This window comes from Thamnophis sirtalis, unplaced genomic scaffold, assembly GCF_051295495.1.
Source record: "Thamnophis sirtalis isolate CommonGarterSnake01/CBP01778 unplaced genomic scaffold, rThaSir2_p1.2 scaffold_15, whole genome shotgun sequence".
Taxonomy (NCBI): domain Eukaryota; kingdom Metazoa; phylum Chordata; class Lepidosauria; order Squamata; family Natricidae; genus Thamnophis; species Thamnophis sirtalis.
In genome coordinates, this window is record NW_028261395.1 from 38306918 (window position 1) to 38331403 (window position 24486).

General features: G+C 48.2%; 1 protein-coding gene across 6 annotated transcripts in view; it reads right to left on the minus strand.

The window, feature by feature from the left end:
• The window catches only part of ARHGEF10L (Rho guanine nucleotide exchange factor 10 like), a 96904-nt gene that overhangs the window by 40243 nt on the left and 32175 nt on the right, over window positions 1-24486 (minus strand). For 3 of the 6 annotated variants that reach the window (XM_087702305.1, XM_087702303.1, XM_087702304.1), the window contains 9 exons: window positions 21672-21844; window positions 16528-16630; window positions 12499-12603; window positions 8017-8120; window positions 7172-7249; window positions 6187-6366; window positions 5948-6064; window positions 3684-3776; window positions 1074-1247 (listed from right to left, as the gene is read on the minus strand). In XM_087702305.1, the coding sequence (XP_087558431.1) occupies window positions 1074-1247; window positions 3684-3776; window positions 5948-6064; window positions 6187-6366; window positions 7172-7249; window positions 8017-8120; window positions 12499-12603; window positions 16528-16630; window positions 21672-21844 (1127 nt within the window). Of the gene's footprint in view, window positions 1-1073; window positions 1248-3683; window positions 3777-5947; window positions 6065-6186; window positions 6367-7171; window positions 7250-8016; window positions 8121-12498; window positions 12604-16527; window positions 16631-19210; window positions 19322-21435; window positions 21439-21671; window positions 21845-24486 lie in introns of all 6 variants that reach the window. The other 3 variants (XM_087702306.1, XM_087702307.1, XM_087702308.1) reach the window with 2 other exon arrangements.

The following is a 24486-nucleotide window of genomic DNA, read 5'->3' on the forward strand; positions in this document are numbered from 1 at the left end:
GATAGATAGATAGATAGATAGATAGATAGATGATAGATAGAGATTGAGAGAGACTGAGAGAGACAGAGAGAGAGATAGACAGAGATAGATAGATAGATAGATAGATAGATGATAGATAGAGATTGAGAGAGACAGAGAGACAGAGAGAGAGATAGACAGAGATAGATAGATAGATAGATAGATAGATAGAGATAGATAGATAGATAGATAGATGATAGCTAGATAGCTAGTTAGAGAGATAGATATGATGGATGGATGGATGGATGGATGGATAATGACAGACAGGCAGGCAGACAGACAGATGATAGCGAGAGAGAGATGATGATGGATGGGTGGATGGATAATTATATATATATATATATATATATATATATATATATATATATATATATATATATATATATATATAATGAGAGACAGAGACAGAGAGAGACAGATATAGATAGATTAGAAGATAGATAGATAGATAGATAGATAGATAGATAGATAGATAGATAGATAGATAGATAGATAGATAGATATGATGGATGGATGGATAATGACAGACAGACAGATGATAGAGAGAGATGATGATGGATGGATGGGTGGATGGATAATGATAGATAGATAGAATGAGAGAGAGAGAGACTGAGACAGACAGACAGATATAGATATAATGAGAGACAGAGACACAGACAGACAGATAGACAGAGAGAGAGATTGCTAGGTAGATAGAGATAGATAGAGATAATGAGAGATAGACAGAGATAGACAGACAGACAGATAGAGAGTGAGAGAGACAGAGAAAGAGGGAGACAGATAGAAAGAGATAATGAGAGAGAGATATATACAATACATACATACAGTATATTGACCAGCTTCAAAACCTTTTATTTATTTTCATTTTAGATGAACCCTAAAATAGTTCCAGGAACCAAAGGGGACCCTCACAGAGCCAACCAAAAGCAAAGCAAGTTTCCGGAAGATGTCCAGGTGACAACCATACTTGGAAGCTAGAAGTTGTCAACCGAAGACATCCAGAAGGAAATTGGAACTGGCCGCTGGGGCTGGGCATCCTGCTGAGGGTCACGCACCTTATGGAGATGGCTGCGGTCGCTGACGCTCTTGGTTAGCTGCTGGATCTCAGCCACCTGGTCGGCCAACCTCTTCTGGTCGTTCAGCTTCTCAGCCAAGGTCTCCAGTTCGGTTAGGGCGAGCTGGAGGGACAACCGGTCAGCGTGTCCTTTTGGGGTGTTCTTCAGCATATCCTGGTTGGAGAGAAGAGAGAGCAAAGTTTGGAAGCAGACCAGTCAATTGAGGGACATCTGAGTTCCATCCTCAGGCCCACCCCAGATGTTTCCTCAACATGCCAAGCCAACCTTTCCCCTCTACTTGGCGTAACCCAGATCAAGGGTCCCCAACTTTTCAGACCTCAAGGACCAATTCATAATTTTAAATCCCGCGGACCACTAATAGGACCTGCCTAATGACCGGATGGCTGGGCGTGGCTAGGTGGTCATGTGACTGGGTAGGCGTGGCCAAAGTGATACCACTCACGTCGAGGGGCGCCTTGCCGGCCTCTACTCGCTACTCCTCGCCTGCCCGCCTGGGCTCCTTAGGGCCTCAACAGGAAGCAGTTGCTGGAGCTAAGCAGCCACCAAGGAGAAAGAGTTGGCAAAACAGCTCAGTTCAAATTGGATCTGGCCGAGAAGGAGGCTCAACAGAAGCACCTCACTGAGGACTAGGAGCATAGGCTTTCCAAGCAGAGGGAAGACCTGTGGGAGTGCAAGGCCAGGGACGGGCGCCTGGAGGTTCAGTGGGCTGAGATGGTCAGCCAGTTCCAGGCCATGATGCAGCCCCACTGGAACGAGGCCCTCCGGCTCTTCTCCACCAGTGGTGCTTCCCTCCAGCCTTCGTCCAAAGCCCCCCACCAGGAGGCTGAAGCAGACCCCAAGTCGGAATTTCTGCCCCCCTCTAATTCGCACAAAAAGACCCCGAAGGGGGAGACTCTCTGCAGCAACACAAGCGTTCATTGCACGTATCCAGCTCAGAGGCCGTAGTTTGAGGACCCCTGATTTAGTGCAATATAAGGAATGCAAATAATTTTTCTGCAGACCACCAACATTTTCTCACGGACCACCAGTGGTCCACGGATCACCACTTGGTGACCCCTGACCTAGATTGTAGGTTTCCCAACCTTACAAACTAGGAGATGGATGGACTTCAACCCCAAGTGGGCTGGGGAATTTGAGGAGTTGAAGTCCACCCATCTTCAAACGGTTGAGAAACATGGATCTTGTCATGCCCCCCATTGGAGCCTGAATCTATTGTAGCCTGAATCTGCGAAGGAAGATGAGCCTGAGCAGACAGCGATCGAGAGGACGGTTTCATTGATTTGGGAGGAATATGAGGAAGAGTAGGCTGAGTCAGGCCAGGGCCTTTCAGGATTGGGATGGCTTGTAAGCAGGGAGGAACAAGGGCAAAATGACCAAGAGAGGCTAAGCGGTAAATACGAGAGACTTAACTCAGATGATGAACAAGGAAGGACCACTCCCTCCTGATCCGCGAGCATGGAGAGTGGAGAGAAGGCAGGAACAGTGCAGGCTGACCCAACTACTAGGAGGAGGGCGCCCTGCCCCTTTCCACAAGGCACACCTGGGGACTGAGACTTAAGGAGATGCTGTGGGGAGGGGAATTTGTCGGGAACAAAATGTTGAATTCATGGAGGATTGTGGGTCGTTGCCGATATTGGACATTTAACTGGATTTCTTGCTTTATTTCTTGCTTCCTGAATTGATTGCCTTAGTTCCTTTGCTTCCTGAACTAATTTACTTATTCCCTTGCCCTGCTGGATTTCTTGTTTTTTAGCCGTTGTGTTAACAGTATTGTGCTGGACTACTTGCAGCCAGGGGCTGCTGGAGGTGTGTGTTTGTGTGTGTGATCACTTTGCTCTGGGACTGTTCTGACCCAGGCTTCCTTAGAAAGCAAGGAGCAAACTCTTGGTCCTGACAAAACCCCTTTTATTTACACGACTGTGAATTCCCTTCATTCACAGTCAGCAAGGCTTAGCACACAGTCTTTCAAAGGAATATCTATCTACACAAACCTTATCTCATTTGAAGAGCTGCCAAATAACTGGCTTCCAAACGCAGGGCAAGGCAACACTTGGCACAGAGTCTCTTATAGTCACAGACAGAATTTCCACTCTTGAAACAACCAAAGGAACGGATAGTTTCCTGTAAAAGCCCCCTCCCCCTTCGCTCCTCTTTTGTTTCTTATGGGAGGGGCCAATCACCTCCAAGGTGTGGCTTTACTCCCAAGACGACCCTGCTTTCTTAGTTGTTCTTGTCTTCTGGCATGTGCACACTGGGAACAGGCTTCAACTGTTCCTCTGCCTCGCTGCTGTCTGGCTCCCTCTCTGTCTCCGATGCAGAGCCCTTGTCTGAGTCTTCCCCAGACTCCAGGACAGGCCCATGTTCCTCCCCAACTTCCTCACTGCCCGACTCTGCTCTCAGTTCCACTGGTCGCCGGTGGGCCACAGCAGGGTCTTGCCAGAAATTTGGGAGTGTTTGGGTAACATTTGGAGCAATAAAGGGGCAGTTTGAACAGTCAGCTGACTGTGTTGCCTCTGTGCCGTGCCCGGGGTCGTCACAGATCTAGATGTCCTTCCCTAATTCAAGAACCCGAGAAAACAAAAAGGGTACCTGGAGTAGAAGAATAAACTGGGGGAACCTTTGAATGGGTTTCACCATCAAGCCGTAGAGGGTGACACGGTCAAGGCTGGCCATCTGTTTCTTCTGCAAAAAGGAAGTTATAATGGCTCAGTTGAGGTGTGAAAACCACTGTTCTTCCTTCTCCAATGTTATCGGTGGGCCCTTCGTGGCGTGGTCCCATCTCAGCAAGGCTCGTCCTATTCAACGTCGATTCTGCTCTACGACCATCCACAACCCCATCTTGCCAACTGAATGAATTCAGGATAATTCAGTGATGGGCAACCTTTTTCTCGCGGCACGCCGAAAGTGTGCGCAACAGCACATTCTGCACGACCACACCCATAATGCAATTTGTGTGCAACACCCGCCCTGCGCACCTGCCCCCACGCAGGCGCAAGCGAACCCCCATTTTTTCTGCCCCTGCATGCACATGTGATCCCCCCCCTGGAGCTCCCCCGTGCATGCAGCCCCCTCCCCCATTTTTTACTTCCAGGTTGATGCAGGAGGCCTTGCAGGGCCAAAATGGGTTGCGAAGGGGGGGCCCACAGCGTGAGGCTCCCCGTGCCCCATTTTGGGCCTGGAAGCAGAGGTGGGTTTCTACCGGTACGATACGGTTCAGCCGTATAGGTAGTAACTCCGGCGGATACGTCACTGTACCGGTTCTATCCTCGGCGGCACCATCTGTTTTCTGTTCGGCACATGCGCGGAACAATCTTCATTGAAAAAAAATGTAATTCCCCCACCCCCTTTTTAATGGCTTGCACATGCGCAGACCGTTTAATGTGCAAATGCGCACCCGCAAGGAGGGCGCATTTAGCTTTCGTGTGAGCGAAATTTTTGCATTCGAGTGCAAAGTTTTTCAGGCACCGAATGAGTAGCAATGGCAGCAGGGACCCACCCCTCCATAGGTGGCCTCCTGCATCAACCTGGAAGCCAAAATGGGGCATGGGGGTGCCGTGTGAGGCCCCAAAATGCAACACGAGCGCCCCGCCCTCCCCCGCGCATGCGTGGCAGAGACCCAAAGACCAGTTGGCTGGCGGGAGGCGTGCGCGGCATGAACGAAGAGACTGGGCGGGGCCAATGGCTTGCGTACCTGCAGAGATGGCTCTGCGTGCCGCCGGTTCTCCATCACCGGAATAAAAACCATTCTACTCTACACCTGTAACCTGAAGTGGGTTTTGGATCCAGGAATTCTTCAGCTGCGTCCAATTCTGCAATATTTCTCCATTGTTTACCCCCCAAAAAAACCCCGACTCCAATTGAACGAAGCAGGGGATTAGACCCAAATTATTAATTGTTACACTTCTAAACTCAACGGCAGGAAGCAAACACAATTTTTCATTATCCCCATTAGAACCTCACAACGCATTCATATTCAAATGCAATTTAGCCGCAGAATGGATTAGTTAACGAATCCAATTATCTTTCATTTCGGTCGTTGCTTTCCTAACTATCGAAACTATCTCCCTTCTCAAGAGCGGAAACCTCAAGGACAGCAGAATACTTCAGATAAGTTAAGAGATGAAGAGATCACCTGTTCTGGCCCATGGCTTCCTTAACAAGCAAGAAGTGGAGTTTTGATCCTGGCAAAAAACCCTTTTATTTACACGACTGTGAATTCCTTCCATTCGCAGCCAGCAAGGCTTAGCAAACAGTCTTTCCGAGGAATGTTTATCCACACAAACTTTATCTCGTTTGGAGAGCTGCCAGATAACTAGTTTCCAAATGCAGGACAAGGCAAAACTTGGCACAGAGTCTCTTATAGTCACAAACAAAATTTCCACTCTTGGACCGACCGAAGGAACAAATTGTTTCCTGCGAAAGCCCCCTCCCCATTCGCTCCTCTTTTGTTTCCTATGGAGGGGCCAATCATCTCCAAGGTGTGGCTTAACTCCCAAGTTGACCCTGTTTTTTTAGTTGTTCTTGCCTTCTGGCAGCTCTGTGCAGGCGCACACTGGGAACAGGCTCCAGCTGTTCCTCTGCCTCGCTGCTGTCTAGCTCCCTCTCTGCCTCCAACGCAGAGCCCTCATCTGAGCGTTCCTCAGCTCCCAGGAGTGGCCCATGTTCCTCCCCAACCTCCTCACTGTCTGACTCTGCTGCCAGTTCTGCAGGCCGCTGTCGGGCCACACCATAACCATCATCTATCTGGAGAAACCAGGTTGATGGATAAACCTCTATGGCCACTAAACTAAGAATAACCCCTTGATGGGTCTTGCCCCAGGGTCCAGGGCCTTTGTGATGCCCATTCTTCTTACCTTGAGGAACTCCAAGAAAGCTGGTTTGGTCATGCAGGCCTTCTTGATTAAGGACATAGCACTGGTGAAGTTGTTGACGTATTCACTGTACACATCCAAGACCATGGACTTGGAGAACTTTGGAGAAGAAATGGAGGACAGTGAGACCCCAAGATTCACTTCTAGAGTCCCCTAGAAGGTTCGGAGAAGTCACATCTTTGAGACGGGCCTCCATGTTCCACGTCTAATCAATTGCTCACCGAGGCCACGAAGAGGTCACCGATCTTCTCCATGGAGTCCCACTCAACCACCCGTGAAGACAAGGCGATTTGGAACATGGAGTGGCACTGGAGGATCTCTTTGACCCGGAAGAAGACCACTTGGCATTTCCTGGCACTGAGGACTTTGGGCTCCATCTCCATCAAGGGGTTCCTATAATCCTGTTTCGGAAGGGGACAGGAGACACTCTTTTGATGACTCATCCATCTTTTGGGTTATCATATTGATGTACAGGTAGAGTGGTGTGGTGGCCTAGAGGGGGAGCCCTCGCCTCACAATCAGGAGGCTGTGAGCTCGATCCTAGGGAGAGGCAGATATTTCTCTCTCTGGGCACCATGAGAATATAGCTGCTGAATGTAACTCCGCACTTGCAACAGGGAGGGCATCTGGCCAGTAAACATTCATCTCCATTCAGTTGCTCAGACTCCACCCCACAAGGGATTATGGGGGCATTAAAAGACGATGATATCGATGTACAGATAGTCCTTGATTTACCACCATTCGTATAGTGACTGTTCCAACTTACAACAGGACTGAAAAAAAGACTTATGACTGTTTTCCCGCACATATAACCGCTTATGGTCACATGATCAAAATTCTGATGCTTGGCAACTGACTCGTGTTTATGACGGGTTGCAGCGTCCCGGGTTCATGTGATCCTCTTTTGCGACCAAAGTCAATGGGGAAGTCAGATTCGCTTAACAACCACGTTACTAACTTAATAAACGCGGTGATTCGTTTAATAACTGCGGCACGAAAGGTCGTAAAAGGGGGGGAACCTCACAACCCACGTCTCACTGAAGAACAGAAATATTGGGGTCCATTGTGGTCGTAAGTCGAGGACTACCCGTATTACAAAGCCGGAATCAACCAGAAGATGTGAGATGTGGCTTCCCACCCTTGGCCAAAGGGGCACCCAGAGAGCATCTCCTCTCGAGAAGTCAAAAGAAAAAAAAGACAAAATACCTGTAAAATGCGTCTCAGCGAGTCCACATAACTCCTCTCGCTTTGCACAATGGAGCCCAGGATGTGACGACGTATCACCTGGGAGGAAAAAAAAAAAAGAGAGGCACAGAATTAAGCCCACGGGGGGCAGCTTGTGGAACTCCCCGCCACAGGAGGCGATTCGCCAGCTCGGTAGCGTTTGCCTCAAAACCTCAAACGTCCCCTGGAGGATTGGTTTGCGGCGGACGGGGCCCTTGTCAGGAAGAGGGCCCCAAAACCCCAAATAAAGAACCCAGTTCGACCAAATTTAGATGTCAGGTTCGACATCCTAAACCCGGGATGGTGAAACTGTGGCATTTGGCCCGCAGGTGGCACACAGAGACCCCTCTGTGGCACGCCAGCCGGCGCTCCACCGCGCATGCGTGCACGCCTCCCACCAGCCAGCTGGTCTTTGGGTCCCTGTCGCGCATGCATGGGGGAGGGGGGCATGAGGGGGACCCGTGTCTGCATGCCGAGGGAGCGTCCACATTGCATTTTGGGGCTCGTGCAGTGCCACGCGCCCCGTTTTAGCTTCCAGGTTGGTGTGGGAGGCCTTCCAGGCCCAAAATGGAGCACGGGGGGGCGGGGCGGAGGGGGGCTCGCGCTCTCCCCCGCCCCAGTGCCCCCATTTTGGACCTGGGAGGCCTCCTTCCCCAACCTGGAAGCAAAAAATGGGTGTGTGTGTGGGGGGGGTTTGCATGCCCGTGGGAGCGCAGGGGGGTGTCCCACGCGTATGCGCTGGGGAGGGTGCGGGGGTGTTTGTCGTGCACGCATTGCATTATGGGTGCGAGGACAAAAAGGTTACCCACCGTGGGCCCTAAACAAACCTGCTGAGGGTTTAACCCTTCGGGCATCGGCCCCAACTCGGGCAGCTGTTTGGCATCTGAAACTGGCACCTCCAGGAAGCCCAATTCTTCTTCTTCGGAGTCCCCTGAGGTAAAATGAAAGCAATGTGACTTTATACAGCGCTTTAGCGCAATCGAGGGATGCTGTTAATACCCACAGAGCAAAACGCGAAGCGACGCGGATTAAACTTAACGCACGCCAGCCGAGTTCCCTCACGACACACTTCCAACATCGCGCCCCCCCCTCCCCCTTCACTGACAATCCTCCGGGTTTTAAAACATGCGTCTAGTCCTCAACAGGAGAGAGCCGGCGTGTGGGTGAAACTGGCAAAATCAGAAGGAAACTCATGCCAACATCATGCAAATGTATTATTCTGATTAGTCTGGCAATTTCACCTTCCTTGAGTGGCGTTAATTGGTGCACCGACAAAGTCCCAGGCCGGGGGGGAAAAAAAGCAAGGTTTTTTTTCTAAGTTTTGCACAACGGCCCTTCTCCAGCACCGACGAATCGACGGCGCGAAGTGACTCAGCAAAAGTCCGTCCCTTGGGCACACTTGGCACTGCCAGCGGAATCCAAGAAGATTCCTGGATGGGCAGCGTCTCCAAACCAACGTCAACGAAAGGCAATCAACAAAGCGTTTTGCAGGGCGGCGTTTTTGGAAGGGATGCGAAGAAAACACAGAGAGGCGGCATCTAACTTGGCACCCCCCAAAAATCACAGGCTGCCTGGGGGGGAGAAAAAGCAGGAGCGAGCGACTCTTAGCAAGTAAGCCAAGCTGCATTCTTTGGGGATGGGTGGGAGGGTGCTGGATGGGGAGATTTAATTCTGGTTCCGGGCTGCAAGTGTGCTCCCCAGGTGATTCTGTGCCAGGCCGTCCTATTACCCCAAACCCAGAGGAAAAAATAAACATAAAATATAAAGATCAGTCAGACTGCGAATGAATTCACACACCCCCACCCCCCGACTGCGAATGAAATCCTTGCCAAGGCGGTTAAAGCACCAACCAGCCACGCAGGACGCGATGCCACCGAATCTCGGCAGCTGGTTTCAGCTCTGCTGAGCCCGATACAGAAACTCACCCCCCAGCACACGACTCAAGCCCTCCCGGTATATGTGTGTGTGTGTGTGAGATAGTCCATCTGCCTGGCCTTACCTGAGAGCGAAGAAGAGGAGGAAGAGGAGAAGTGAACAATCACGTAATCCTTGGCACTTGCCCGATGCCGTTTCCTCCACATTTTAGCCGTGGGAGCTATTCTCCCCCCGTCATTCAAACTTCCTCTTTCTCAAAAGACTAAAATCCGGTCGAGTCGGAGTGGTGGTCTCTCCATCCTTGCAGAAACGGGCCCGGGTACCGGCAGGACCCCAGGGAGAATCAAGCCGGCAGCAAGAGTGGGGAGTGGGGGGGGGGGGAATGAAGCTCGTGAGCCGCGCTCGGGGCGGGTTGATGACAAGAATAGCTCAGTGATGGCGAGGCTGACCTTTCCTTCCCTAATTTTGGGAACAGCTGCCTGGCTCACTTGGGAGAGTTGCCATCCGGGGAGGCGGCCCAGAGCGGAAGCAGCTTGAAAGGAGAAGGGAGGGGAAGGGTCTCCAAAAACATCCTGTGGGGGAAGACCCTCTTCAAAAACCACTGGTTTTTCATTTTGGCAATTAGCCCAAAAAAAACAACAACAAAGAGAAATAATAGGAAGCGAAAAAGAAAAATCTTGGGTCATCCAAACAATCTATCGAAAAGCGATAGAAAAAATTCAGAAGAAAAGATATAATGCATATAAAAAGAAGAAAAAGGGGTGTGTGTGAATATCTAGGATAATGTTTCTCAACCTTGGCAACTTGGAAGATGTCCGGACTTCAACTCCCAGAATTCCCCAGCCAGCATTCGCATTCGCTGGCTGGGGAATTCTGGGAGTTGAAGTCCGGACATCTTCAAGTTGCCAAGGTTGAGAAACACTGATCTAGGAACAGGGGATTAGTAAAATGAAATGAAATGTGTTAATCATAGCAATGGTACGTAGCTAATTAAGAAGGGAGTAAACAACACTAATATTGTTCATTGTGCAAATTAATTAAGTAAAATGTTTATCATGTAAAGAGCTTAATTTGAAGAGACACGTTACTTATAGAAAATAGATGGAAATGAAATGATAAATTTGGTTTATTTCTAAAGGGATTAAAAAAATGACATTGTTTATGTACATAATAAAAATTAAAAGTTGGAAAACATGGGAAGAAAAATAACACAGCTGAAATTGGAAACGGAAATATAATGTAAAATGAATTATGCCTAGGTGAAAATGTTAAAAGGGGGAAAACTGGACAACCCTGTTTACAAACGAATTTTAATTATGTAACAAAAAAAACAAAAAAAAACCACTGGCTTTACCACTCTCGCAAATAACCCTGCTCATACGAACAACAGCCAGGAAAAAAAACAAAAGTTCCAACTTTTCAGATCTTGTTCAATTTGCAAACAGGGACTTGGGGATAGAGGTGCCCAAACAATCCCACTGGGAAAATTTAAAAACACAATGGGGTGTAAGTAGAAATGAGATCAAAACATTATTTTTTTCCCCCCTAGAAAGCAAACAAATACGGGAGAATCCTGCTGTTTGCTTTAGAGATTAATCCGGGAGAGAGTTAAGTTAATCTATTGGAAACTCTAAAACAAGACAAAGAGGGGGAAAAAATGGTTAACGAATGGGGAGCCAAGCCGAGATGAGAAATTCTGGGGATAAATGCAGAGATGCTGCGGGAACTCCCCCCCTTCTTTTTGTTGTTGTTGCAAAGTTGTGTCCGACCCATTGCGACCCAATGGACCACATTCCTCCAGGCCTTCCTGTCCTCTCCCATCCTCTGGAATCCATTGAAGCTCATTCCGACTGCTGCGGTGACTCCATCCAGCCACCTCCTTCTCTGCCGTCCCCTTCTTCTTCTGCCCTCCATCTTTCCCAGCATGAGGCTCTTCTCCAGGGAGTCTTTCTTCCTTCTCATCAGGTGGCCAAAGGATTTGTGTTTCCTCTTCAGGATCTGACCTTCTAAAGAGCAGTCAGGGTTGATCTCCTCTAGGACTGACCGGTTGGATGGCCTTGCAGTCCAAGGGACTCAGTGCAGGAGTCTTCTTCTCCAGCACAAGAGTTCAAAGGTCTCCATTCTTTGGCGCTCAAGCCTTCCTTATGGTCCACCTTTCATAGCCATCCATTGCCACTGGGAAAACCAGAGCCTTGACTAGATGTACTTTTGTTGGCAGGGTGATGTCTCTGCTTAACTCTCTAATAGTCTACCCTAGGTTAGAGTCACAATCCAGACGCAGCGGCCAGTAAGAATAATAGATTTAGGATGGACAAAGGGAATTCACACTAATTTGTTTCGCCTCCAGAAAAAGCTCAGCCTTTCCGTGCTGCCCCCACCCCCCAAAACCCCTTTTCAAATCTCCCTTTTTTTCTTAATCTAAATTGTTTGCAAAGGATCGTCCAGCAGTGAGCCATGCCCCTTGTTGACACAACTGCATTAAAAAAGAAAGTGGTTCACACAATCTGCTCTCCATAAAGGGTGATTCCCCCCCCCCCGAGATGCCAGTCAGATGCCAACCTCCCCATCAGCTGCTTAGAAGCGGTCACATACCTTTCACACTTCAGAGACCACTAAATTCATAGTTTTAAATCCCGTGGACCACTAATATGATCTGCCTAATGACCGGCTGGGTGGGCATGGCTAGGTGGCCATGTGACTGGGTGGGTGTGACCAACTCGATGTCACTCATGTTAAGGGGCACCGCGCTGGCCTCTATTTGCCCCTCCCCACCCAGCCCCTCCTCGCCCAGGCTCCTTAGGACCCCAACAGGAAGCAGTTGTTGGAGCTAAGCAGCCACCAGGAGAAAGAGTTGGCAAAACAGCTCAGTTCAAATAGGATCTGGCCGAGAAGGAGGCTCAGCAGAAGCACCTCACTGAGGACTGGGAGCATAGGCTTTCCAAGCAGAGGGAAGACCTGCGGGAGTGCAAGGCCAGGTACCGGTGCCTGGAGGCTCAGTGGGCTGAGATGGTCAGCCAGTTCCAGGCCATGATGCAGTCCCACTGGAACGAGGCCCCTCCGGCTCTTCTCCACCAGCGGCTCTTCCCTCCAGCCTTCGTCCAAAGCCCCCCACCAGGAGGCTGAAGCAGACCCCAAGTCGGAATTTCTGCCCCCTTCTGCCCCCCACAAAAAGACCCTGAAGGGGGAGACTCTCTGCAGCAACGCAAGCGTTCATTGCACGCATCCGTCCCAGGGGCCGTAGTTTGAGGACCCCCTGATTTAGTGCAATATAAAAAATGCAAATAATTTTTCTGTGGACCACCAAAATTTTCTCGCAGGCCACCAGTCGGTGGTGACTGCTGACCTAAAAGTCAATTGAAGTTAGCCACACTGCACACCAGGCCATGCTGTGAATCCTTTTTTTTGGGGGGGAGGGAATCCAGTTGGATCTGTACCTCTCTCTGCAGAGAAGCTACGGGCCATGGCAATCTCCCCGGCCCAGGAGAGAGATCGCTTCCTTTCCGGTCCCGAGACCCCTCTGCTCGGCTCTCCATCCGCAGCTACAGTGAAGGAAGGACCACCAAGCTTAATTCTTTCGCTCATGAATTCACATTTGTTCTCTTGGAGAAAGCATCTTGGCAGGATCCGGCTTTTGCTTCCAACCCTGAAAAGCTGAGTTGTGGGGGGGGGGGGAGGGCGCTTTCTCTAGCTCAGGAAAAGCCTCCCCCCCACCCCCACCCCGAAAAAAGCCTTGCATTTATATAACTGTGCAAACAGATAAAAGAAACTTCAAGGGGGAATGTTAAGTTCAGCTGGTTCTTAGTACGTTTTTTTCCCCCTGGGTAAGCAGTTTTGTAGTCGTTCTAGCAAAGTTTTGCAACGGTGCCACCCCAAAACAAGGAAGTGGCTAAGAAATTTATGCTGGGAATGAACTTTTTGAGGGCTGATGGAAGGAGACCCACCCGCTCCGTGTGTTTGTGTGTGTGTGTGTGTGTGTGTGTGTGTGTGTGTGTGTGTGTGTGTGTGTGTGTGTGTGCGTGTGTGTAAGAAAGAGAAAAGGCTGAAGCTGTGTCCCGCAGCAGCTCACACCCTCATTCTTTGCAACTTTCTTCCATTCCAGAAGCAAACCTAGTTCGCAGCAAATGTTTAAAGAGGGACAGCACAATTTAAAAAAAACAACAACAACCCAAAACACTTAAAAAATAAATAAATAAATTCAGGCACCGTCTGGGTTTAATGTACCGGGAGAAAGATTCGCTCACTTGCATGGAAAATAATGTTGTCAAAGAGACTGGGAGTTTAAAAGTTTTTGAAAATGCCAAGAAAGTTAGGAGAGGAGAGGGAAGAGAAAAGAGAAGGGAAGGAAACGGAAGAGAAAGGAAGAGGAGGGAGGAGAAGGGACGGGAAAGGAAGAGGAGGGAAGAAAAGGGAAAGGAAGAGGAGGGAAGAGGAGAGAAGGGAAGGGAAAAGAAGAGAAGGGAAGGGAAAGGAAGAGGAGGGAAGAGAAGAGAAGGGAAGGAAAAGGCAGAGGAGGGGAAGAGAAGGGAAAGGAAGAGGAGAGAAGGGAAAGGAAGAGGAGGGAAGAGGAGAGAAGGGAAAGGAAGAGGAGGGACGGGAAGGGAAGGGAAAGGCAGAGGAGGGGAAGAGAAGGGAAGGGAAAGGCAGAGGAGGGGAAGAGAAGGGAAGGGAAAGGAAGAGGAGGGAAGAGAAGAGGCGAAATAAAGAAAGAGAGAATGAGAAAGAAAGATAGAAAGGAGAAAAAGGAGAAAAAGGAGAAAAAGAGAAAGGAAGGAAGGAAGGAAGGAAGGAAGAAAGGAAGGAAGGAAGGAAGGAAAAGTCTTCTCTCATCTCAGTCTCTATCAGAATTAGAAACATCATTAACAGAAGTTATTCTGAGGAAAATATCTATTGGAACTAAAGAGATACCCAGAAATAGTATAAAGAAAGGAGGTAGCTATTAAACTCAAAAAAGAAAGTGTAAAACAGATAGGAGGAGGGAAAATAATACCACAGTGTCACTTCCAATTGACTTCCTGCAGTCTCTCCAAACAAAGCTAAAACTAGAGGGGGATTTTCTGTGTTTCTTAATCAAGCCAGGATCACTCGCTGGCCATGCTCAATTCATCAAACCGACTACTCACTTCGACTTTGCAAAGGTGAGTCTCAGTTCCTCAGCTTTCCAGGCAACAAAGAAAAATAAAAATTCACTCCCTGTCCCTGTCTTTGCATCTGGCTCAGGGGGTCGGCAACCTTAAACACTCAAAGAGCCACAAAGATCCTAACCGGAAGCCCCCCGTTCAATTCTGGAGCTCATCAGAAAGCCGGTTCCCCCCACCATAGCGTCTTGTCCTAGCCTGGTGTCCTTTTTCCTCTACCTGTCCTAACCAAAAGCCCCACCAATTTCTGGAGCTGACCGTCGAAAGGGAGCCGCAGCAGAGGGATGAAAGAGCCACATGAGGCTCCAGAGCCGCAGTTGGCTGACCCTGTGAACTGGCTGACTGAATGCACAAGGACATGAATTCTACAAAATTTTGCCCAGAAATTCAGAAAACGGATACCCTCAAGTCACTTTCCTACCAATTCTCTTTTATCTTTTAAGACAGGCATCTCCAACCATGGCAACTTGGGGACTTCAACTCCCAGAATTCCCTAACCACCAAGTTCTTAAAAGTTGCCAAGCTTGGAGGGCCCGCCAGAATACCTGTAAGGTAAAGGTTCCCCTCGCACATGTATGTGCTAGTCATTTCCGACTCTAGGGGACGGTGCTCATTCTCTGTGTCAAAGCCGAAGAGCCAGCGTTGTCAGAAGACGTCTCTCTGGTCATGTGGCCGGCATGACTCAGCGCCAAAGGCACACGGAACTCTGTGACCTTCCCACCAAAGGGGGTCCCTATTTTTCTACTTGCATTTTTGTACGTGCTTTCCAACTGCTAGGTTGGCAGAAGCTGGGACAAGTTAATGGAGGCTCACTCTGCGATGTGGTGCTAGGGATTCGAACCGTCGAACTGCCGACCTTTCTGATCGCCAAGCTCAGCAGCTTAGCCACTGAGCCACCACAAATACCTATGCTCTTCTGTTTTTTTTTTTTTTTTTTTTTTAAGACAGCTGATTTTATGGCATCAAAAGTCTCCATTAGCAACCCAATGGCAGAGAAAAATCCAAAAACATTTTCGGTTTCAAGTTTCCACCCTCCTCTTTTTCCCATCAATCACAGGAATTTCACTAATGCTAGAATAAAGGAAGTGATGGAGGAAACAGAAACTGGGTTTTTGTCTGATGACGAAGCGGAGGAATTTTCTGAAGCAACCCGAAACAAAAGAAGCCCAGGGATATTCCATCCAAAATCCTAATTTTTAGAAGGCAGACCATCCGTCAATGCAATTGGGCCATTTTAAGTAGCTTCACCCTTAATGCTTCCCATAATCTGGATTTTACGTTTCCTACAGCTTTGCTGTCTACCTTTTCAAGGTGCTGTTAAACGATACCAAAAAAAGGTAATAAAGTATTTGTCCCAAGTACATGCAGTCCTCAACTTACAATCATAACTAAGTCAACATTTCTGTTGCTGAGGGAGACATCAGTGAAATTAATTTTGCCCCATTTTACGACCATTCTTGCCACAGTTGTTCAGTGAATCACTGCAGTGGTTAAGAAGTAACATGGTTGTTAAGTGGGTCGGGCTTCCCTCATTGACTTTGCTGGTCAGAAGGTCACAAAAAAGGATCGCGTGACACAGCGACAGTCATAAAGACGAGTCAGTCGCCAAGCAGGCGATTTTCGATCACGTGACCACGGGGAAGCGGCAACGGTCGTAAGTGTGAAAAACAGCCACTTTTTTCCAGTGGCGTTGTGACTTTGAACCGTCATGAAATGAACAGTTGAACTACCGAGAACTACCATATTTTTCGGAGTATAAGACGCACCTTTTTCCCTCAAAAAAGAGGCTGAGAATCTGGGTGCGTCTTATACACTGAATACAGCATTTTTGGCCTCCCGAAACCCCGCCCCCTTCACCAAAATGGCTGTGCAGAGCCTTTAGGAGGCTTTCAGAGTGCTACTGGGGGCTGGGAAGGGCAGAAATGAGTGAAAAACAGGGCGTTTTTTCCCCCCTGCCAGCCCCCAGCCCCCAGCAGCACTCTATAAGCTTCCTAAAGGCTATCCATGCCTTTTTTTTTGACAAAAAACGGGATTGTTTTTTTCTTGTCTTTGCCCCCCCCCTCCACCCCCCAGGAGCATTCTACAAGCCTCCTAATGGCTATTCATGCCCTTTTTTGGGGGGAAACGGGCCCTTTTTTGAAAAAAAACCAGGCTGTTTTTGGGAGGTTTGCAGAGTGCAAAAACTTTTTTTTTTAAATTTTCCTCTTCAAAACCTTGGTGCGTCTTATACTCCGGTGTGTCTTATACTATGAAAAATACTGGTAACTGATTCCCCACCCCCCCTTGTTAAAGTCACCTGTGTGCACAACATCAAATAAACCCAGTTACCTGGAATATCTTTCTTATGCAGGAAAGTCCGCATGACTGCAATTTTGGTCTTTTCCAAACCATCCTTGGTGCCGCTTTTGGCTGCTTTCATGAATTGGGTCATCTGCAGAAAAATCAGTTTTAAAAACAATTACAGAAGACGAAGCGGAGCTGTTGGACCTCCTGCCAAGGAAAATCCCTCTCACTGTTATTCCAATTTAGAAAAATAAAAGCTAGGTAAAGGTAAAAGTTCCCCTCGCACATATGCGCTAGTTGTTCCCGACTCTAGGGGGCGGTGCTCATCTCCGTTTCAAAGCCCAAGAGCCAGCGCTGTCCGAAGACGTCTCCGTGGTCATGTGGCCGGTATGATTCAACACCGAAGGCACACGGAATGGTGTTCCCTTCCCACCAAAGGTGGTTCCTATTTTTCTACTTGCATTTTTAAATGCTTTCAAACTGCTAGGTTGGCAGAAGCTGGGACAAATACAATACAATAGCAGAGTTGGAAGGGATCTTGGAGGTCTTCTAGTCCAACCCCCTGCCTAGGCAGGAAACCTTATACCATTTCAGACAAATGGCTAGCCAACATCTTCTTAAAGATTTCCAGTGTTGGAGCATCCACAACTTCTGGAGGCAAGTTGTTCCACTGGTTAATTGTTCTCACTGTCAGGAAATTTCTCCTCAGTTCTAAGTTACTTCTCGCCTTGATTAGTTTCCACCCATTGCTTCTTATCCTACCCTGAGGTGATTTGGAGAATAGTTTGACCTCCTCTTCTTTGTGGCAGCCCCTAAGATATTGCTATCTTGTCTCCCCGAGTCTTTCTTTCTATTCAACTAGACATACCCAGTTCCTGTAACCGTTCTTCATATGTTTTAGTCTCCAGTCCCCTAATCCTATTTATTGCTCTTCTCTGCACTCTTTCTACAGTCTCAACATCTTTTCTACATCATAGCAACCAAAACTGAATGCCGCATTCCAAGTGTGGCCTTACCAAGGGATTATAAAGTGGTATCAACACTTCACGTGATCTTGATTCTATCCCTCGGTTGATGCAGCCTAGAACTGGGTTGGCTTTTTTGGCAGCTGCTGCACACTGCTGGCTCATATTTAAACGGTTGTCCACTAGGACTCCAAGATCCCTCTCACAGTTACTATTATAGAGCCAGGTACCATATACGCTGTACCTGTGCATTTTGTTTTTCTTGCCTAAATGTAGAACCTTAGTCTTTTTTCACCATTAAAATCACGGGAGCTCACTCGGTTATGCGGCGCTAGGGATTCGAACCGCTGAACTGCCGACCTTTCTCATCGACAAGCCCAGCGTCTTAGCCCCTGAGCCACCGCGTCCCATAATCCTCCCTTAATGACTGCTGTTGGGTCCAGCGATTCTGTCACTCAGCGAGATGTCACCTGACCGACAAGCAGTTGTTGAACAAGACATCAAGAGACTGTGAGACACCGTGACGGTCGTCAACAAAGGAACCCCCAATGCTGAGACTGAAGACTTCCTAAACCTGTGATGGCCAAGCTGTGGCACGCGTGCCCGAAGTGGCACAAAGAACTATGTCGCCTGGCATGGGTGGGGGTCACTCTTTCCTCTTCTGGGTTTCAGGCGCGTATGCGCAGAGGATGAGCAGCCGGCCTTTGTGTTTGCGGCAGTGCCAGAAAGTGGAAGAACTGGTCTTCCGTTTTCCGCCGTAAATATGTGGCCGGCCAGCTGACCGTCATGCGCGCAGGAATGCCAGTAACCGGAAGACAAGCTGGTGGAAACCGGAAGTTCATTTTCCGGCATATGCATGTCCCCTGAACAGCTCCTCTTCTGGGTTGCGGCCCAGGCGAATGCATGCCCGCGTGCCTCCTTTTCGGCTCCCAGTGCCAAAAAGACTTGCCATCACTGTCCTAAACTATAAATAGAAGTTCCTAAACTATAAATAGAAGACAGCTATAGTCCTCTCTTAATGACCAGAGGTGGTATTCAGCAGGTTCTGACCAATTCTGGAGAACCGGTAGCGGAAATTTTGAGTAGTTCAGAGAACCGGTAAATACCGCCTCTGGCTGGCCCCGCCCCCCATTTATTCTCTGCCTCCTGAGTCTCAGCTGATCGGGAGGGAATGGGGATTTTGCAGTAACCTTCTTCTGCCATGCCCACCAAGCCACGCCCACAGAACCGGTATAAAAAAAAAATGAATCCCACCACTGTTAATGACTGTCCTGTTTAGCTACTTTGCAAAGTTTCAACGGTGCTGAGAAAGTCATTTCCTAACTGGTCCTCGCATGTGTGGCCGTCAGGGCTTCCCTGGGGGTCACATTCGGGTGCCAATTCAGCCTGTCAATCGTTGAGATCCTATTTATTAAACCTCTTTTTTGAATATTTTGGGGGGGCACCTCCTCTCCTTGCTCCCTAACCTCAACCTCACTCGGTGACTTTTCTCGAAGCCCAAAGGAGAAAATTCTAAATCAGACAGACAGGACCCCGAAAAAAAAACAAAAATATTCTGTGTTTTGTTTTGTTTTTCAAAAGAAGATTAATTCTTGCCAAGCAGACGAAGCAGCAAGCAAAGCTCTGAAAGACCAAGGACAGGAACGGAAAAATGCAGTGGGGTGTTTTTTTTGCACGCACACACACACACCCCAAATCCAAACAGCGCGGGGGAAAGGACAGGGAAAAGAAACAGAGGGCGCAGGGAAGAGAAAGGACAGTACCTTACAATCGTATCTCTGCTTCAGCATCTCTCTGCCCCCGACTTTCAAAGCCAGGATCTCCCTTTTAGTCTTGGAGCACCTCTCTTTTAGCCTGTGAAGGTCGGGAGAAAGCTGCCACCCCCAAAAATGAACGCCAGCAAAGAGAAGCCGTTGGGGGAAAGGAAGAGAGAGAGAGAGACAGGCACAGAAATCGGGGTGAGCAAGCCGGAAACACAGCAACGGCAGGGAGACATTGCAAAGCACTGTGTGGCTGGCAGGTAGCAGCAGAAGCAGTGGGGTTAAGGGCATCCCTACGACCCCTTTGCGAGCGTCCTGCTGCCCCCTCAGCTTGGAATCTGGAGGTGTATTCGATATTCTCCAACCGAGAGACATTAGGATCATCAAAATCGCTTTCAGAGGGGGCATCGCAAGTCCTTTTCTAAGAGTGGGGCGGTGTGGCCTAAAGGTGGAGCTCTCGACTCACAAACCCGAGGCTGTGAGTTTGATCCTAGGTAGAGGCAGATATTTCTCTCTCTCTGGATACCGTGAGAATATATCTGCTGAACAAAACTCTGCAATGGTGACAGTAAGGGCATCCGGCCACTCTGCTAGCTCCATTCGGCTGATGATGATTGCCAAGTCCTTCTTTAGTTAAAGACTCAAGGTGGCATCAAGACAAAGCTATCCAACTCCTGGCAACTTTAAAGACTGGTGGAATTTCAACCCACAGAATTCCTCTGGGTGGCTGGGGAATTCTGGGAGTTGAAGTCCACAAGTGTTTAAAGTTGCCATGGTTTGGAGGACTCTGCTCTAAGGGTACAATAAGTTGTAGATCCCGCAAAGGGGTTGTGTTCTGACCGAGGCTTCCCCAAAAAGCACGAGGAAGAGTCCTGGTCCCGAAAAGACTCCTTTTATTAAACGAATGTGAATTCCTCTCCTTCGCATATAGCAAAAGCCTGGCAAACAGTCTTTCAAAGGAGTATTTATGACCACAGACCTCATCTATCTTGGAAAGCTGCCATGTAAATATATCTCAAATGAGGTGCTGTGCAAGGAAAGACTGGGCACAGAGTCTCTGAGATTCACGGACAGATCTTCATACTCTGGAAACGAATCTAACAACCAAACAAATTGTTTCCTACAAAAGCCCACTCCCCTTTTGCTCTTCTTTTATTTCCTATGGGAGGGGCCAATCAACTCCACGTTGTGGCTTTACTCCCATTTACTCGACCCTGATTTCTGAGTTGTTCTTTTCTTCTGGCGGTTCTGTGCATGCGTACACTGGGAATAGGCTCCAGCTGTTCCTCTGCCTCACTGCTTTCTAGCTCTGAAGGCACCTGATCACTGTCAGACGGCCTTGGTCCCGTCTCTGCCTCCGACACAGAGCCATCATCATAGCCTTCCTGTTGTGGTCTGCCAGCCGTCTGCAGAGCTGACAGCAGAGTCGGACAGTGAGGAGGTTGGAGAGGAACATGAGCCAGTCCTGGAGTCTGGGAAAGGCTCGGATGAGGGCTCTGAGTTGGAGCCAGAGAGGGGGCCAGGGCCATCTGGGAGTTATGTGCTGCTTCCGAAGCCTCCAGAGACAGACATCAGCGAGGAAGAGGAAGGGAAACAGGGGGGAGTCTGTTCTCAGTGCTTGCATGCATAGAGCTGCCAGAAGGCAAGAACAGTTAAAACAAAAGGGGCAACTTGGGAGTAAGGCTTGGAGATGATTGGCCTCTCCCATAAGACATAAAGGAGGAGCAAAGACACCTGAGCCTTTGCAGGAAGCAACTTTATTCATTCTGGTCGGTTTAAACTCTGAAGCTCCGTTTTGACTCTGGCCTTGCAAAGCTAATTGGCAATTACCGTATTTTTCAGAGTATAAGACGCACCCAGGTTTTGAAGAGGCAAATTTTTAAAAAAAGTAGGTAGGTAGATAGAGGGCTAGAGAGGGAGAGAAAAAGAGAGAAATACAGTAGGTAGGTAGGGAGAGAGTAGTAAGGTAGGTAGGTAGGTAGATAAAGGTATATATATATAGAGAGAGAGAGAGAGAGAAATACAGTAGGTAGGTAGGGAAACAGAGTGTAGATAGGTAGGTAGGTAGAGGGATAGAGAGAGAAAAATAGAGAGAGATAGAGAGAGAATATACGGTAGGTGTTTGGCAGCGTTTCAAGGGAGATAAAGGTGGGTGCTTATCAGCCTTATCCCGAAAGACTTTGGCAGACTTCTCTCGGACTCTTTACAAACTATTTGGGACTCATTACAGGCTGTGAATGAACATAATTCACAGCCTTTGAAATAAAAAGAGGGTTTTGGGGATTAAGTGTGTGCTTTTTACTGTCTCAGGAAGCCTAGATTAGAACACTTGCCCAGCCTCTAGGACTAGCCCATGCTCCTCCCCAACCTCCTCACTGTCTGACTTTGCCGCCAGCTCCACTGGCCGCTGCCGGGCCACAACAAGTTGCTTTCCCTTCTGATCACCCCCCTTCCCCCCAATTACCTTCGGCTGGAAGGAAACTTTGGGTTTGGCGTGGGCCGCATTGGCTTTGTTCTCGTCGGCCGAGTCTTCGCTGTAGCTTTCGAATTCGCTGGAGCTCCAGCCTAAATCTTCAGGCTCTTGTGAGGTGAGCTTGGCGTGAGGGACATCTTCATAAATTAAGCTTCTCTCTGAATCTGAGAGAGGGAGAAACGACAGTCAGTTCTTAGCCGAGGGGAGGGGGGGAACGGAGGGAGAAAAAGGGGTCCCCACAGCACAAGGAAGCTTCAAGAAGAGAAGAAATAATAACAGGAAGAAGAAGTTGGTGAAACTGAAGAGCGGGCATCGGTGGCACAGGATAAATTAAAAAAAAAAAGAACGTGGAATTAAGAGGAAAAAAGTTCAGATTAGAGGTAGCCCTCAACTTAAGGGACATGGTGGCTCAGTGGCTAAGACGCTGAGTTTGTCGATCAGAAAGGTCGGCAGTTCGGCGGTTCGAATCCCGAGCGCCGCATAACGGAGTGAGCTCCCGTGACTTTGTCCCATCTTCTGCCAACCTAGCAGTTCGAAAGCACGTAAAAAATGCAAGTAGAAAAATAGGGACCCCCTTTGGTGGGAAGGTCGAAGCGAATCACTGCAATTGATGTTAGTAACCCAGCTGTTAAGTGAACCTGGTTTCCCCATTGACTTTGCTTGTCAGAAGGTCACTGTGTCCGTCATAACTGCGTTGTCAAACATCCGAATGCAAATCGTATCATCATGGGAGGTGGCGACACGGTCGTAAGTATGAAAAACGGTCATAAGTCTCTTTTTTCACTGCTGTTGTAACTTCGATCACTAAATGGACTGTTCTAAGTCGAGGACTACCTGAATTGTCCAAGTACAGGCAGTCCTTGACTTACAATGATTCATTTAGTGACCATTTGAAGTGACAACAGCACTGGGGAAAAAATGACTTATACGACCTTTTTTCACACTTGCGACCGTTGAAGCATCCCCATGATCAAAATTCAAACTCTTGGCAACTGACTCGTATTTATGACGGTCGCAGTGTCCCGGGGTCACGCAGAATTCCCCTTCTGACAAGCGAACTCAATGGGGGAAAAACAGTTTCACTTAACAACCGCGTTCACTCATTCAAGAACTGCAGGGATTCACTTAACAACCGCGGCATGGAAGGTGGTAAAAAACAGAGCAAAACTCACTTAGCAACTGTCTCGGTTAGCAACTGAAATTCTGGGCTCAACCGTGCTCGTAATTCCAAGGATGTAGGGCTAGAATACCTTCCTGAGTTGAGAGTCGATCGATTTCTTCTTAGATTCAGCTGGAAGTTTTTATTTAAAACAAGAGAAATTCACAAGCCCCTAAATGCGTATATTCTGTAGTGATGACTAACAAGGAAGGGAAGTAATTAAATATTGCACTATCAACTGTTTCCCCAAAGATGGCGAAAGCAACGTCAAACATCCCGCTTGCTATGCTGATTCGGGAAAATAAAACAAGAATGTCAAAACAGAAATCTTTTAACGATTAGCACACTCTGAAAAGCCCAATGAGGTTTCGCCAATCCAGACCAAGCCAACTAACATAAAAATTAACTTTTATTCATTGTCTTTTAAAAACTAGTTGATAACCCGGCGTTGCCCGGGTATTTATTGATAGGGGGGGGGGGAAATGTCCGGATCAAACGTAATTTCTAATGTTGGATTTTTCCCCCTTACCGGAGGCCATTAACATGGCAACTCCACTGCGCTGTACAGAAGAAGCCATTTTACAGCAGTACAGTAGAAGCCATTTTAAGCCACAACAGGCTGTATCTTAACAGAACACACACTATGGAACGATCTCCCTGTGGAGATCTGAACCCTTACTACTCTTCCGGCCTTCCGCAAAGCGATTAAGACTTGGCTGTTCCAGCAGGCCTGGCGCTGTTGATTTATCCAGTCCCATTCTAAGCTATATGAATGTTGTGCAATTTTAATGTCTGTTCTTTTTAATTTTTATATGTCCCCCTCCTCGTTTTTATCTGTAAGCCGCCCTGAGTCTCTTGAGAGTGGGCGGCATACAAATCCTAACAAACCGTAAAAACCGTAAACACCCTGAGGGGCGTTAGGGGTGTCTCTCTCCCCCCCGCCCAGTATTTTTCTCCAGAGAGTAAGTCATCTGGGTACCAAGTTTGATTGAAATTGCTTGAGGCGTTCCAGAGTTATGCGGGAAGATACACACACACGCACAGCCATTTTTATATAGATATTACAAATCAGATCTGAAAATGTTAAGGAATTGTAGAGAAAGCATTTGGATTTGACAAGAAAAATCCTCTGCTTCTATAAAAATGGATTAATTTCAGAGAAAACATTGGGGGGGGGGAGGACTCAAAATAAAATAAAGTATAAAGAATACTGATGTTTAACCATGGATAGATTAGGGAAGAGAGGCGAAATGAACAGCAGATAATTTCAGGTCAGCATGATTGCCTGCTTTCCCATAAACTATAAAAAATGGTTTAAAAGGGTAAAGGTAAAGGTTCCCCTCGCACATACGTGCTAGTCATTCCTGACTCTAGGGGGCAGTGCTCATCTCCGTTTCAAAGCCGAAGAGCCAGCGCTGTCCGAAGACGTCTCCGTGGTCATGTGGTTGGCATGACTCAATGCCAAAGGAGCATGGAACGCTGTTACCTTCCCACCAAAGGTGGTCCCTATTTTTTCTACTTGCATTTTTTACGTTCTTTTGAACTGCTAGGTTGGCAAAAGCTGGGACAAGTTAATGGAAGCTCACTTCGTTACGCGGCGCTAGGGATTCGAATCCCCGAACTGCTGACCTTTCTGATCGACAAGCT